Source organism: Oncorhynchus kisutch, linkage group LG28, assembly GCF_002021735.2.
Source record: "Oncorhynchus kisutch isolate 150728-3 linkage group LG28, Okis_V2, whole genome shotgun sequence".
Taxonomy (NCBI): Eukaryota; Metazoa; Chordata; class Actinopteri; order Salmoniformes; family Salmonidae; genus Oncorhynchus; species Oncorhynchus kisutch.
The window spans coordinates 23,356,747-23,373,061 of record NC_034201.2 but is presented as its reverse complement, the minus strand read 5'-3'; the positions used below and the strand labels follow the sequence as shown (position 1 = coordinate 23,373,061).

Sequence of the window (16,315 nt, the reverse complement as noted above, 5' to 3'; positions counted from 1 at the left end):
ATTTGAACAGCACTTCTCTCCGATGGGATTGGGGTGGTGCCAGAGAATACTCTGATCATGGCAGCATCCAGCAGGGCTGTAAGTTATGGCTGTGCCCTAGACACTGACTGCATATTTCTCATATTGAAATGTAATTGGTCCTGACCTGGCAGCATGGTGGTCTGGACCAGTCATCAAGAGGATGAGTAGGCCTTGCAGTGTCTGTGGCCTAATGATCATATGGTGATGGGAAAACATGGGCCTAATTGTGCAGCAAGAGACATCGGGAAGAGACTGAGTCAGCAAAGGATCGAAGTTCAGAGGTTATATCTGGTCAATATGTCTTTTGACTGACAATCCTGTAAGACCATTCTCTCACCATACTATGCTCTTGTTTGTCTGAAGTGCCCTCCTTGGGGCTCCCGAGGGTGCAGCGGTCTAAGGCACTGCATCTGTGCTAGAGGTGTCACTAAAGACCCTGGTTTGATTCCAGGCTGTATCACAACCGGCCGTGATTGGGAGTCCCATAGAGCGGTGCACAATTGGCCCAGCGTCGTCCGGGTTAGGGTTTGGCCGGGGTAGGCCATCATTGAAAATAAGAATTTGTTCTTAACTGACTTACGTAGTTAAATTAAAATGAAGTACAATTATAATGGAGATGGTGGAGAGGCCGGTTGACCGATATTGTAATTTCAGCATATCCTGGGGACTAGGTGATAAGGGGGACAGCTGTCTGGTAGGGTTGGCTGTGTGTATATTGCTTGCAGCGTCTGCCAACCTGGACCTGTGGTTAAATTGACCTCAGAATATTTCAGTACTGCAGCCTTGTAACTGTAGACTTGCTGTTTTAAAACTCACCCCTTTATTAGGGTGGCCCCAGCCCCAACCTAACAGCACCCCTATAGCTAGCTACCCATTTATATTGAGTACATGCTGTTGTGTGTACTTACAATAAGTATTTTGGCGCAGTGTGCGGTTCACTTGTCTGTTATTGTTCTGCATACATGTACAGAAACAAAGCTTGTGGTCAAATGAGTCCCACAGTGCCGTCTGGGACCTGAGTCCCACAGTGCCGTCTGGGACCTGAGTCCCACAGTGCCGTCTGGGACCTGAGTCCCACAGTGCCGTCTGGGACCTGAGTCCCACAGTGCCGTCTGGGACCTGAGTCCCACAGTGCCGTCTGGGACCTGAGTCCCACAGTGCCGTCTGGGACCTGAGTCCCACAGTGCCGTCTGGGACCTGAGTCCCACAGTGCCGTCTGGGACCTGAGTCCCACAGTGCCGTCTGGGCAGTGGAGGAGATCAGGGCCAGGATGGGGCGGACTGACTGCAGGCATAGCTGTCAGTATGAAGCAGAGTAAATACTGTAGGGAGTCAAAAACAGGTAGTTAAACCTATTTGTGAGGTACTAGGAGTTGGAACCTGCATAAGTAAAGTGGAAATATCGTGTTTTCAAATGACTAGGGCCTTCCAAACCCGTACGACAACTCAGCTCAACAGTCCTCTTTTTGAATATCATTCTTGGGATTTTCCTTGGTTGCACTGAGCAGATTTTTTTAGGACTAAATTGTTAATGAGGGACTCATTGCCTCAAGACTCAAACTCACACCCTTCTTATTATTTTAGTATGCCGTATGAGTATGTTGCATGAGGATCTTTTGATTGTAAGAAGGAATGTTATATGAATGTACACTGAAAGAATATCCATTAGTTGCCACTTGCAAGAATGATGCTTTGGTAGAAATGGTGTGAGTTTGTCCCTTTCATTCCATCGCTCTTGGCCCATCTAAAACCATTTGTGGTGTTATGTCAAGATAATCTTGATCCTCTATTGTGGTGGCTCTCTTTGCAAGGTGTGTTGTGTTAGATATGATCTACTGACCTCTGGAGCTGCTGTACTTCCTCTGTCAGTGTACAGCCTGGCATGCAGGACCACACCAGCTCTTTCCCTCTCACCACCTCCCTGTGTGTGTCCAAGCATTTCAGTGTGACTTGCCTTCAGGAGTATGAAGGCAACAATCCCTCCCACCCCTATTCTCATTTCCACTTCCAACAGACTGGAACAGAGAGAGGGAGAGAGACAAACCAAGATACTGAGCGTGCCTGTGGAAAGCCTGGCTGTGGCAGTGGATCTCTGTAGACACAGCCCAGCGGGGCCTGCATGATGTCTCCTGCTGGGAGCTGGGGCTGTGTGGCGGCCTTGCTAGGATGAAAAGACCTAAAGGAGGGAGGGGGGGGGGGGGGGGGTCTGAGTGCCTCACTGTCGGTCCCTGCCTATGGAATGTAGGCTTAGAACAACCTCGGTCTCACACCAGTCACTTTCCTCTTGGCTGAGCTCGGTTGACCTCAACGTGTGTGGCACAGTAAACTTGAGACACAAAATGAGAGAGAACTATAACTTAAGGCCACGATAACAGTTTACAGTGAGTGCACTTTCCTGGCAGGTGTTTTGGATCTTGTTGACTATCAGGGAGGTGATATGCAGAGGGCAGACTTCCTTGGTTGGTTTATTAGTCTGTGAAAATATTGAGGGGAGGCAGCTGATTGTATCTCAGAAGGGCATGGCTGTGCTGCGTCTGATCCGTCTTCATGTGGGAAAGCAGAGCTCAGCCCTCACCCAGCAGGTGCTATGGAAACAGACAGGCAAGTATTGACCGGCGGTTCTCTGATTCCCATCCTCATAGAGAATGCATGGGCAGTCCTTCTCTTATCAGGCCCCTGGTAGTAAGAGCTCTCTTCCAAATAAAGACTATCCAATAACACTCTTTCTCTGGCTGGGGATCTGGCTGCGGAACTCAATCTGTTTACTAATCCATACCTCCCGAAGACGGTTTTAATTATTTGGATGCTATACAGGTTGTTCCCCTACACAATAGTTTTGATTCCAGCGTTCTATACCAGATAGCTGCCCATCGTCCTCGCAAGCACGGCCCCGAACTCAACAAAGTCATTATTGCCTTGAAAACCTCTGCATAATGTTAATGATTGCATTTCCGTTCAAGATTCCTAAATATATTTTATATTCCATTGTCTATACACACTGCGAAATGAAGACAAACACAGTTTTGATGTAGATGTCCTAAAACCTGAGGCACATTTCTTGCACTTGTTTTTGAATAGTGATTGGTACATTTGTGGTGTTCTTCAGGATGAAAACCATTTCAAGCAACTGTTCAGATACTCCAGACTTTCATGCTTCACTTGTGAAATCTGCTAGATGTGCGTTCAGTTGGTACGAATGGACAGAATATACAAATCAAACGAGTTGGGCGCTAGCTTTGTTTGACAGGCATTCGATGAAGAGAAATATTCAGTTGTGTCCACGTCTGTAGTCCAACTGGTGTCTTCTGCAGTTTTACACATTTTATTGAGGACTACAGTGGTGCATCTTTCAGAGCTCCATCTTAACACAGTTCTCTATTCCCCATAGTTGAGCTAACCTGAGGGGGTAGACGAGGCTTAGTCCTCAACCTTCTGGGTTGTGCATTTGTTTAGACATCTGGAGATCTCTAGGAGAGCCAGTAACGCCAGTCTCATGCCAAACATCACATTATCAAATCAAATTGTATTTGTCACATGTGCAAATACAACGGGTGTAGACCTTAGTGAAATGCTTACTTACAAGCCCTTAACCAACAATGCAATTTTAAGAAAATATATTAAGAGATAAAAATAACAAATAATTAAAGCGCAGCAGTAAAATAACAATAGTGAGACTATATACAGGGGGTACCGGTGCAGAGTCAATGTGGAGGCTATATACAGGGGGTACCGGTGCAGAGTCAATGTGCGGGGGTACCGGTGTTGAGGTAATAAGTACATGTAGGTAGAGTTATTAAAGTGACTATGCATAGATAATCAACAGAGTAGCAGCAGCGTAGAGGGGGGGGGGCAATGCAAATAGTCTGGGTAGCCATTTGATGACGTACCACAAGAAGCAGGACAACCAGAGAACCCAGAGCCAGAGTGTGTGCGTCTGCATGTGCGTGTATGAGACACGTGTATGAGTCTCTTGCATCAAAAATCTGGAACGCTATTTGAGTTCTATTGTGTGACGAGAGTCCAAGCAGAGGACGCAATATCAACCCCAGCCCTCCTCAGTGCCACTCATAATCTGGTGTTTGTGAGATTAATGATGGACCACAGCTGGATGGAAATGAGGTTCGTGTGATTCAGAGAGGGTGGTCATCAAATCCCTCCATTTACAGACCTGGCTAAGGTCACTGGGACCAGCTCTCTGATGCTCATCCAGTGAGCAGCCTCTGACAGCCAGCTGCACCGTGCCATGCCACGAAGCTGTTCTGTCTGACTGGATGTCTGACCAGCCTTTTGTTTTGCTAGTTATTTCAGCCGTGTAGTGTTATTTGCCTTTTGCAAATAATAGGCGTCCGCTGCTGCCTTACCATTTACTGATTTAATGACAGGATGCAGTCGACACACTTTACTTTATACATCATATTTCCTCCCCACACACACATGATTTGCTAGGAACAGCCATCAGATGAGTAGACCATTAAGAGGGTACATTGAAGTTAATTAATGATCACTCAGCCTGGTAAAATGGGCCAGTGTTTTTACCTCTCTCTGCTTTTAGCCAAATTTGTGCTTGATTGCAAATGCATCATGGACCGTTACTTATAAAGACTGTGAGTGCAGAACGAGAGATACGGCATCATGGGCCGTTACTTATAAAGACTGTGAGTGCAGAACGAGAGATACGGCATCATGGGCCGTTACTTATAAAGACTGTGAGTGCAGAACGAGAGATACGGCATCATGGGCCGTTACTTATAAAGACTGTGAGTGCAGAACGAGAGATACGGCATCATGGACCGTTACTTATAAAGACTGTGAGTGCAGAACGAGAGATACGGCATCATGGACCGTTACTTATAAAGACTGTGAGTGCAGAACGAGAGATACGGCATCATGGACCGTTACTTATAAAGACTGAGTGCAGAACGAGAGATACGTCTGAGCGTTGCCCTATTAGTGTGTTTGTGCTGTGCCTTGAATACTGATGGAATGGAAAAGAGCCTGTGTTGAAACGAAATGAGTTTCTGCCTGCGTGGAGTCTTCTGATGGTGTTGATTATGAATGTAGTGGGACTCACCCTGATGTTCAGCGGTGGAACGGATGCTTGTTATGCCTTTTGTATAGTAAGTCTGGGCCAGTACACGCATCGTAGGATGAGTAATGCTAATGTGCTCTAATGTGAAAAAGGGGATCCGACTGCTGTTGGGTAATGTTTGGTTTCATTTCCCTTACTTTAGTATTCAGTAGTTACAACAGCTTTTCTGGTTATGAATATGCCATTGCTGGCATGTTTGTTTTCTTCTGAGGTCCACAGTGGAGCTCGGTCTTCAACTGAAGAAGAGGGTATAGGAGGGCCACAAACCACCATTATCTCTTTGGCCTTATCGCTCCTTCCAGCTCTGTTTATTTTCTCTTTCTCTCTCTCTTTCTCTCTCTCTTTCTCTCTTTCTCGCTCTCTTTCTTTCTCTCCCGCTCGCTCGCTCTCTTTCTTTCTCGCTCGCTCTTTCGCTCTCTTTCTCGCTCTCTTTCTCGCTCTCTCTCTTTCTCGCTCTCGCTCTCTTTCTTTCTCTTTCTTCTCTTTCTTTCTCTCTCTCTTTCTTTCTCTCGCTTTCCCCCCCCCCCCACCTCTATCGTTTCTCATCTGTCACTACACACAGTGAAAAGTTTTCCGAAGCTCCTTGTCTTGTTTCCGAAGGTCTTGTTAGAGCAGCAAAGCCTCCGTGGAATATCATAACGCCGTGTTCTGAAATTTGTATCAAAAGGAAATGCTGAGGCACAATCTTGCTTCAGAGGAGGAGGAAGCACAGATCGACTTGTCGGTCCTCGTCAGTGCAGAGGGGAAAGGCTCTCGTCGTGACATTTTGAGAGCGGCTCTCTTGAACTGAGGCTTGATCTCAATGCCTGCCTCAGTACAGAAGTGTGACAGTGAGTCTAAGCTGGTGATTAATAAGGTTACCTGTCCGTCAGAGATGATTTTCTCTGCTTGCTGTGTGTCTGTGAGGATGAAGTAAATCTCAACGTACAGTGGCAGTAGGGCCGTCGGATGCATACACAATGAGACATGCAAAGCTTTTGAAGAGAGGGGAAGTATTTCCCTACTATTCTATCATTGTTTTCAATTGCTTGTTTTTAATTGGTGTTTGTGCCAGTGATAAAGTGTCTGTTCTGCATGTAGCCTAGGCCTACTGTTATCAACCTGCTTACAAAGCTGATCTGTGGTCAAACTGGTACAATGCCTCTGACAAGGATAAAAGCAATCTATCATAATGTAGGCCTAACCCTGTAACATAGGGCCTGTGTAATTTGCGGTGCAGTGAAATCATGTCATGATGGATTGGATCTATAATGGTATATACATACTACATCTGTAGTGAAAAGCGCTGTATCTTAATTAAAGACAGTTTGTTACAGCAGGAAAATAATCATTTACAGCAACAGGAAATGTGGATAAGAATTCAGACATTTTTGTATTGGTTTAAATATTTTTTCTTACAAACTTCAGAAGCCCTTTTTAAAACTAAAATACACTACAAGGTTGACATTTTCTGCATTGCAGGAAAGTTACCTTGCAACAGGGTGCTCAAATTAAGATCCAACATATTTCGGTTTCAAAAAGTGTTACATTTGTTGTCTTGGCCTAACTCACTCCATCCACCACCAATGTAGAGCATCCAACTTTTAATAATCTTGTTCCAGATTGTTAAATTGAAGCTTACTTTTGTCAGCGTGTCTCTACCTTTTTAGCAGCTCTAGTTGAGTGTTTACTGCCGTTTTAATGGGTTTGAGTGGCCTTGCCTCTCATGCCTCTACCTCTGGCCAGGGAACATGTAGAAAGGGACATTGTGGTGAAAGTGGAGGTGTGGTGACCTCAGGCCAGTGTGCAGTCCCCCAGGTGTATTTATGTCAGCTGTTTGACAAATAGATAAGTACACAGCTCTAACCTAACCAGGAGCACTTACGGCTCAGTACTGTAGCCTAATTAGCCCCCCCCCACACACACACACACTGGCCAACAGTTTAAACTTTTATGTGGGCCTTTGATGTATAATCGGTTTGACAAATTGGCCTAGACTAGATAGTAGTAGCCTACATACATACATTGCAAATACGGTGTACCCTGCCCAAACCCCGAATACCAAAAAGTTGTATTTGTGTGTTTGTTTCGCATCACAGTGATATTACTTAGCAGACTGATTTGAGTAATTAATTGAGATCCATTCAATTAGGCTTTTCCATTTGCATGAACAATGTTTCACTAATTGCAACCTCCCATTGAGCTAATTATTTCCCCATTGTGTTGTGATCCAAATTTGTGACGTCTGCCCGCCTAAAAGGGATCCGTTTTAGAACATGGATGATGACTTTGATTAATGGCCAAATCACTGCATGTGTTTTTCAATGGAGTAGAGAAGTGTGTGCGCTACCTATGTGAAAGCGAGCATGTGCGAGCCTTGGGATTGATATTCTCACAGGGATACAAGCATGAAATTAAATGTTATACATTTCCATTGTGTGAACTTCGCAGCACTGAGTTTGTTTTTGTACTTTTACTGCTATGTCTCCAAAATTCCTTGTTCTTCCATAGCTAAAACCAAGTGATGGATTGAATTGTACCTAGCGTGTCTTTTCTGCTAGGGATTTTATGTGTATGAAGGACCGTGTGCGTCTGTCTATTTCAGAGCGGTCCATTGACTCTAGTCTGACCCAGTGCTAACCTCACTGCTCTCTCACCTCGTGGCCGATGGACATCCTACCTGACACCAACTGTGACCTCTCCTCCCCTACTGAGATGGAATTGAGACATTGTGAAGCAGTGTTTCCCCTATATGAATTTAGCAGATATTTAATATTGTCTTTAGGCTAACTCTTATGTGTGAAATTAGTTTCAGGCTGACTGGTGTAGTTTGTTTCCCCTCGCTCATCAACTTTGATAGTCAAGAATATGTTTTGCATGTTTTTGTTTCCCTTACAATAAATGTGATATAGTTCTAGTAAATAAGACCGTCCTGTAACAGCTTCCTTTTACAAAGTAAAAGGTAAGAGAATGGTACCAACCTGCAAGGCGCGTGGTGGAGTTATTAACATGAACACCAACTCTAATAAATAGGCATAACACAAACTCATCGCCCATTCAATCATCTGTGATTCATTCAGTAAGGAGAGAGAGAGAGAGACGCATTAGCGCCAGGCTGGGTACCAAATTCCTACATCGCATTGTCTTGGCAGGTTAGTTGGGAATAGGTGTGGAAAAAAACAGGTTAAAAGGCTCTAAATACTTGATTTCAAAATTGTGACAACTGAGCAATGTAAAATACAAACATTTAGGAAAAGTCAGGGAAGTGGCAGGATGTTTTTTGTTGAGATTGAGTAAATAATAATAATCAAATGTCAGTGGCTATTGGCCTATGCCAGTTCTGGTGTTAAAGTCAAATGAGTTTTTCCATACTTGAGTTCCTTCATTCCCATTTTCCACTTCTGCTCTGCTCTCATAAGAACAGTTCTCAAACCTCTGAAAAATGCTGACCAGCATAGCAGCACGTAAGGACCAGCTCTTACATTTAATTATAACTGATGGCAAAAAAAATCCCATAATGACTATTGGTAATGGTTGTGTGTTTGCAAGATTCTCTGCTGTTGGGGAATGGGCAACTGTTTATTTCCTTGTATGGTTATGTTTATGAATATGCTCTCCAATGTGATGTAGACCTACTAATATAGCTACTTGAGCATCAAGCCTCACAGGCTCTGGTATAAGGGTTGCTGGTTAGTGAGGTGTCCTGATATGTTCCTCTGTTCCTGGTGTGTGTGCTGCATGCGTGGATGCGTTTGACCCTCTGTACTGTATGTGTGTGATTCCCTCTGTGTGTGGGTGTATGTCCTGATGTTTGACCCTCTGTTCCTGTGTGTTTTGGCAGGGAGTAAACGTCCGGCCCCAGAAGGATGCCCAGGTGGGGCGGGACGGCATGCGGAGGAAGGACTGGCACGACTACGAGGCAATCAGGAGAGATGCTGCTCGCTCTGGTAGGACAGAACTTCAGGAAATCCCTCGCGCACACACACACACACACTCCCCTTTTTAGTTTGAGGTTTGAAGCCCACAACTATACTGCAATAACAAATGATTCCACACAAGGCATTATATGTTTGTAGGAACATGAGCTTTTCAATGGTTTTGATTCTAACACAACAACTGTAGGCCATTTAAAACTGATGTGCTCGACAGACTGCAAGACATTTCCAATGTCCTTATGGTTCATTCAGCAGGTACTGTACCTCAGACAGAAGAAGGGATTTTAGCTGACACTAAGTCCATGTACTTTCACTGTCTGTCAGAGAAAAGCAGATCATTACTGGCTAGAACATGACAACAGATGGATGGACCAAGGCATTTCAACCTAAGTTGACATTATCTTTGCACTCATGTCTCTTCTGTTCTCTCTGTGCGTGTGTGCGTAGGTAACGGAGAGCAGGGTAAGCCCTTTCCTCTGACGGACACTGACCGGGTGGACCAGGCCTACAGGGAGAATGGGTTCAACATCTATGTCAGCGATAGGATCTCCCTCAACCGCTCTGTCGCAGACATCCGGCACCCAAAGTGAGTGCGTGTTTCTCTTTTAATTTACCCAGCTTGTCAACTCCACATTCCTTCGAAAGGACAAGTAGAGTTTAGTCACCGTTGTTTCTTGGGCCCGAACGGTTGACAGATATTATCGGCTGACATTAGACATTCACAAAAATATTTATCTGTCTTTATTCCACTGATAAAGCATTGATATTATATACACATAAACAAATACGTCTGCTCATTTGCGCTCATTTAAAAAAAAATTCAATGGTTGCCTGAAGAGGGCGCTCTGAGTTGCTCATTGAACATAATTAAGCCCTAAGTAACAACGTGAGAGAGAGTCTGCCTGGTGGTTTGACGGTGAGTAGCTTGCCGTAGTCAGCGTATTTGAATATGTAAATAATCAAAAGTACACTTCACCAAGCAGCCAGCCCTATCTTCATCACATTCTCACTTAGTTAACATTAGCTTAGCTATCTATCCAGCAAGGTAGTTAGCCTAGCTAGCAATCTGTGCTACTTATATTCTAACACTGGACTGGTGCAAAAGTGAACACCTGTCCATGATACAAAAATAACACGATTACTGTCTGGGCCTATTTATTTTAGACAGTGGGCTTATTTAGTTAGTTTTCCAAAATATGCTATCTGCAAAAAGCAAGACAGTTGTCGCAGCTCTATCATTCAGGCCATGGCTTGCATTCATGAGGAGTTAAGAAAACATTTGTCGTAATGAACAGCTAACCTTTGTCGTAACATACACTCATTGCGAGGTTGCCATAAAGTGTTAGTTTACATGACCTTTGACTGTAAATACTGTAGTAAATCTACTCGAGACAAATGCTGATGATGAAACCTAGTGGTGACGTTCCGAACGACATGTTACTGCTTTTCAATGTTTATTTGTGACTCACCACCTGGATTAACAACATTTGAAGTGGTGTTTTTTACATTATATAAAAGTAGACTCAGCTACAAAATGGTATATCATACACTGCATTTGAGGAACAATGGGAAAGTAATTCTGTTTTGAAAGTTGATCAACTTGTAAACTCACTTTTGAGAAAATCATCTTTTGAATGTTTTGCTATCTAGTGAAGAGCTCTTTGTCTATACCCATTCAGCATCGTTCACACCCTTACCCATCTCGTTTCGCTCTCGAAGTGCACACTCGACGCTCTGGCCGATGATTTGTTTACCTCTGGATAACATGAAAACAGCCTAACCAGCTCTGCTGGAACAAATTAATTGCGCTTTTGTGCAGACGTATTCAATGGGTGTTGTACACGTCACATCGTAACATTAGCTAACGAGCCAGCCAGCCAACGTTAGCTAGTTAATAAACAGTGCCAACCATGCCACAGTGCTGGGAGCTAACCAACCATGTTCAATGTTAGCTAGCTAACATTAGGCTCGAACTGGAACAACAAACGTCTCTGGGAAACTAATAATAACGTCAGGTAGGGAGCCAACCAACTAACGTTAGCTTGAAATGAAGCCACTCTGTCAAAATTAGAAAACGTGTAATATTTGAATGTAACGCTAGACTAACGTTACATTCAAATATTACACTAGCTATCTTACCTGTATACATCATCATGCGTGGATGCGTCTCCCTGTCAGGAATGCCATACCACGGTTGCCCTTAATTTGAAGATGAAATCCGGAGACCGGTGTTGCCTCCATCTCTTTAGCTATCATACTCTAATTCCGCTGATTTTCAAAACTTGATCCTCCAGGAAGTGGAGAGCCACACGTATGCAGCTCCACTACACAATATATATTTTTTTATCAGCATTTTATAGGATTACCACACAGACTGACAAGCTTCTATGGCAGACCAATCCGGACTCCTCTCTCAGCATGTCCAGCCCACGCATTATCTCAGCCAATCATGGCTAGTGGGGAAGGTTGGCAGCTCTTTCTTTGGCTTAACCAAAAAGGCTCGTAATTTAATAATTGTATTTGTATTTACAGATGGCATACGAGTGTGTTATTAAGGCACATGAAAGTTCACATGTTCAGGAAGACATTTCTGCCCAAAAACGCATTTTGATAAATAAAATAAAAAATGGACATTCAAACGGCTCTCCTGTTAAGTTGTGACATTCTACATACCTCTAGTTTCCTGAATCTGGTCACATTTGTGAACTGCAGTTTCAGATTTACTTTGATTTAAACAATCTGGCCAGTGACCCTTTGTGGTGGTTTAGCATATAGAGGATCTAGTTTATTTTTGGTGGAAATCCTGTAAACCACAAATAAAATGTTCTCATTCAGGACATTTATATTTTCTTGAAAGCATCATTCAGAATATCTGTTTAATCCTTTCACACAAAAGTTGTATAAACCTAGGTCTGTTTTTTTCATTCCACCCCTAAAACAAAATATCGGCAGATATATCAGTAATCGGGGACTTTTGCCTCCCTAAAATGGGAATCGGGGGAAAAAATCACATGGGGGTTGGGCTCTAGTTGTTTCACATGCTCCTGATGATACAAAATGCATGTGAGCATTAAGTGGAAGGTGTATTTCATTCATATTTGAAGATATAGCTACTTTCCTCATAAGCTATTGAGTATATTTACAGTGGGGCAAAAAAGTATTTAGTGAGCCACCAATTGTGCAAGTTTTCCCACTTAAAAAGATGAGAGAGGCCTGTAATTTTCATCATAGGCACACTTCAACTATGACAGACAAAATGAGAAAAAAACATCCAGAAAATCACATTGTAGGCTTTTTAATTAATTAATTTGCAAATTATGGTGGAAAATAAGTATTTGGTCACCTACAAACAAGCAAGATGTCTGGCTCTCACAGACCTGTGAGGCCTAGTATGGCATTAGTCATCTCAACACCTTATTCTTCTTATCTTAATCGGTGTAAGGTCAGAATCGAAGTAAGCGTACGCCAAATAAAGCACCTTGTTTTCTGAGCAGTCTTTCAAATGATTAGTACATGTAAACATCTTAATCAGAGTTCCAGTGGTGTATTTGATCAGTGCATGGGCCAGTACCGTTAGTGCAAGCATCCCTCTTATGCGCGAGTGAGTTCAGGAAATTGAAATAAATTCATTAGGTCCTAATCTATGGACTTAACTGGGCAGTGGTGCAGCCATGGGTAGGAGGGCATAGGTGTCAGAAAAGTTACCACCGGGATAACTGGCTTGTGGCGGCCCAGCGTTCATAGCGACTCCTTCGATGTCGGCACTTCCTATCATTGTGAAGCAGAATTCACCAAGCATTGGATTGTTCACCCACTAATAGGGAACGTGAGATGGGCAGGATGGGTTTAGACCGTCGTGAGACAGGTTAGTTTTACCCTACTGATGTGTTGTTGCAATCACTTGGGAGTTTTTCCCACAAAATAGCTTTTTATATACAGAAATACTAATCAGTTTCATCGGCTGTCCAGGTGCCTGGTCTCAGACGATCCTGCAGGTGAAGAAGCCGGATGTGGCGGTCCTGGACTGGCGTAGTTACACATGGTCTGCGGTTGTGAGGCCAGTTGGACATACTGGCCAAAAATTTTTTTAACAATGAAGGTGGCTTATGGTAGAGAAATTAACATTCAATTATCTGTAAAGAACTCTGGTTGACATTCCTGCAGTCAGCATGCCAATTGCACACTCCCTCAACTTGAGACATCTGTGGCATTGTGTTTTGTGACAAAACGGCACATTTTAGAGTGGCCTTTAATTATCCCCAGCACAAGGTCCACCTGAGTGGTGAGCATGCTGTTTAATCAGCTTCTTTGCCACACCTGTCAGGTGGATGGATTATCTTGGCAAAGGAGAAATGCTCACTAACAGGGATGTAAACAAATTTGTGCACAAAATTAGAGAGAAATAAGAGTTTTGTGCACATGGAAAATCTCTGGAATATTGTATTTCAGCTCATGAAACATGGGACCAACACTTTGCATGTTGCATTTATATTTTTGTTCAGCATACATAGTTTTCACATAGAAACTTTGTCCAAACTCCAAACCAAATGGTCTTCACAAAAATAACATTGGGCACTGTGGTAGAACGTTTTTTTGTTAGATTTTCTGCACTTTTTAAAAGTCCCGTCAGGTATCTTGATTTCAGATGATAATCTGATTTAGGGTTGGGCGGTATTCATATTTTCATACTGTCCTCCTCCTCATACTGGGATATATACGGTATTACCGGTTTAGTACACAAGGGGGCACATAAAAAAAAAAATTGCTGCCCAATGTATATATATCAGATAAGGTAATAGTGAATGTCAATGGAGGCTGCTAGCTAAATATGCTATCGAGTGCAAGCGAAAATAAACTAATTGCAAAGATGGGCAATCCAGCTCATGAAGTTATACATATACAGATAGGAGCTACCAAATGTCATTTTTGGTGAGTTTGGACATTTTACAGCGACTGTGAACAAGCAACATTGTGCAAACTAACAAAGTTTTGACGTATGCTTGTCTGAAGGAAGAACCGTACTAGCTCTGGAGCAGCGTGTGTACGCTACACGCTGTGTATGTCTGGAGTCGCTAGGGCAATGAGCCTGCCTGTTCTGCTCTGAGAGGAGAAGATGGGCTGAGAACGAAGAGGAGAAAAAACGCAAGGAAATCAAGATGGTGGCATCTGTACAAATAACGAATCCAAAGGGATTTGACTTGTCACAAGCTTTCTGCCGTGTTTGATAATATGATGCCCTGTCACCTTATTAATTCATCCACTTACTTAGATTAACTAGCAAATTAAAGTTAGGGGTCGCGTTAATGAAGAATTCTACGTTTTTCACGCAGGAAACAAAGAATTCATAAGAAATATCTTGCAGATTTAAAATGCTTCTTATTGTAATGTAAGCTCTGTTTTTAAGACAAATCTCGGGCTTCAGTTGCACTTCTCCACTCCGATGAGAATTCACTAACAGACATTCTATCAGCAGACGGAGCTCTGACTGATGTGTATCTACAATCAAATCCGTGACTGGCTCAACTGTTCTGTGGAACTAGGGTAAGCTTCATAATGTAAAATAACAACCGATTTGATTGATTTAGGATCCCTATTAGCCGATGCCAATGGTAACAGGTAGTCTTACTGAGGTCCGACACAACTTTAAAAAAACGTACAATTTACTATATATTTAAAAATATTAACATGTGCGTGTGTGCATCTATCAGTTACACATGCATTTCAGTACTTGCACACAGCAATTAGGTCACATGGGGAGAGGCGTTGTGCCGAGATTAATGTTCCTTCCAATTTTTTGGGGCACTGAGCAAATCTTTGGTCTTGTGAGCGGAAACTTGAACATTGTGAGAATTTTGTGCAACTTCCGGCGCGCATTTACAGTGAACACTGAAGCTGTAGCCTTATAGTTTTTTTTGGCTAATGTAGGCCTACCAACAAAACAAATGGAGCAAATCCCATAACATTTTCACATGGAAATAGCTTTTGATTTCTATGATGGCCTGTGTGTGGTGTTCAGTGCAGTCCTACATGGCATAACTGTTTTACTTTGTCTGTAACACCATGGGCCAAATAGGTGACTGTACATTACGTTGTGTTTATATGATGCAAGAAACCACTTTACAAAATAAAATGTATTATTACCATACAGAGAATTAGACAATGTAGGCTACCTGTCTGAAAATACAACACTTCCCATTTTTTTAAATGTAAACACAAGCTTTTTACCTGACTGGCTTTTCAAAGACAGCTTCAAAGACAGCTTGACATGTAGCTTACATGTTTTGTGTTCTTGTTGAAGTCAGAAGTTTACATACACTTAGGTTGGAGTTATTAAAACTTGTTTTTCAACCACTCCACACATTTCTTGTTAACAAACTATAGCTTTGGCAAGTTGTTTAGGACATTACATTATGCATGACACAAGTCATTTTTCCAACAATTGTTTACATGCAGATTGTTTCACTTATAATTCACTGTATCACAATTCCAGTGGGTCAGAAGTTTACATACACTAAGTTGACTGTGCCTTTTAAACAGCTTAGAAAATTCCAGAAAATTATGTGATGTCTTTAGAAGCTTCTGATTGGCTAATTGACATCATTTAAGTCAATTGGCGGTGTACCTGTGGATGTAATCCCATAGAAAATGTGTGTGCGAGCAAGGAGACCTACAAATCTGACTCACTTACACCAGCTCTGTCAGGAGGAATGGGTCAAAATTCACCCAACTTATTGTGGGAAGCTTGTGGAAGGCTACCTGAAATGTTTGACCCAAGTTAAACCATTTAAAGGCAATGCTACCAAACACTCAATTAGTATATCTACACTTCTGACCCACTGGGAATGTGATGAAAGAAATAAAAGCTGAAGTAAATCATTCTCTCTACTATTATTCTGACATTTCACATTCTTAAAATAAAATGGTGATCCTAACTGACCTAAGACATGGACTTTTTACTGTGGGACCTAGACAGCTGTGTGCCTTTCCAAATCATGTCCAATCAATTGATCTTACCACAGATGGACTCCAAGTTGTAGAAACATCTCAAGGATGATCAATAGAAACAGGATGCTCAATTTCGAGTCTCATAGCAAAGGGTCTGAATACTTATGTAATGTATTTATTTTGAATACATTTGCAAAAGATTCTATAAACCTGTTTTCGCTTCGTCATTATGGGATATTGTTTGTGGATTGATGAGGGAAAAAAACTATTTTAGCATTTTCAGAATAAGGCTGAAAAGTGGAAAAAGTCCAGGGGTCTGAATACTTTCCGAATGCATTGTATAACGA

General features: G+C 42.5%; 1 protein-coding gene across 1 annotated transcript in view; it reads left to right on the top strand.

The window, feature by feature from the left end:
- LOC109872996 (polypeptide N-acetylgalactosaminyltransferase 10) overlaps positions 1-16,315 on the top strand; it is an 80,312-nt gene that overhangs the window by 12,513 nt on the left and 51,484 nt on the right. The window contains exons 2-3 of the mRNA XM_031808319.1: positions 8,930-9,035; positions 9,471-9,609. Coding sequence (XP_031664179.1) covers positions 8,930-9,035; positions 9,471-9,609 — 245 coding nt within the window. The remainder of the gene's footprint in view (positions 1-8,929; positions 9,036-9,470; positions 9,610-16,315) is intronic.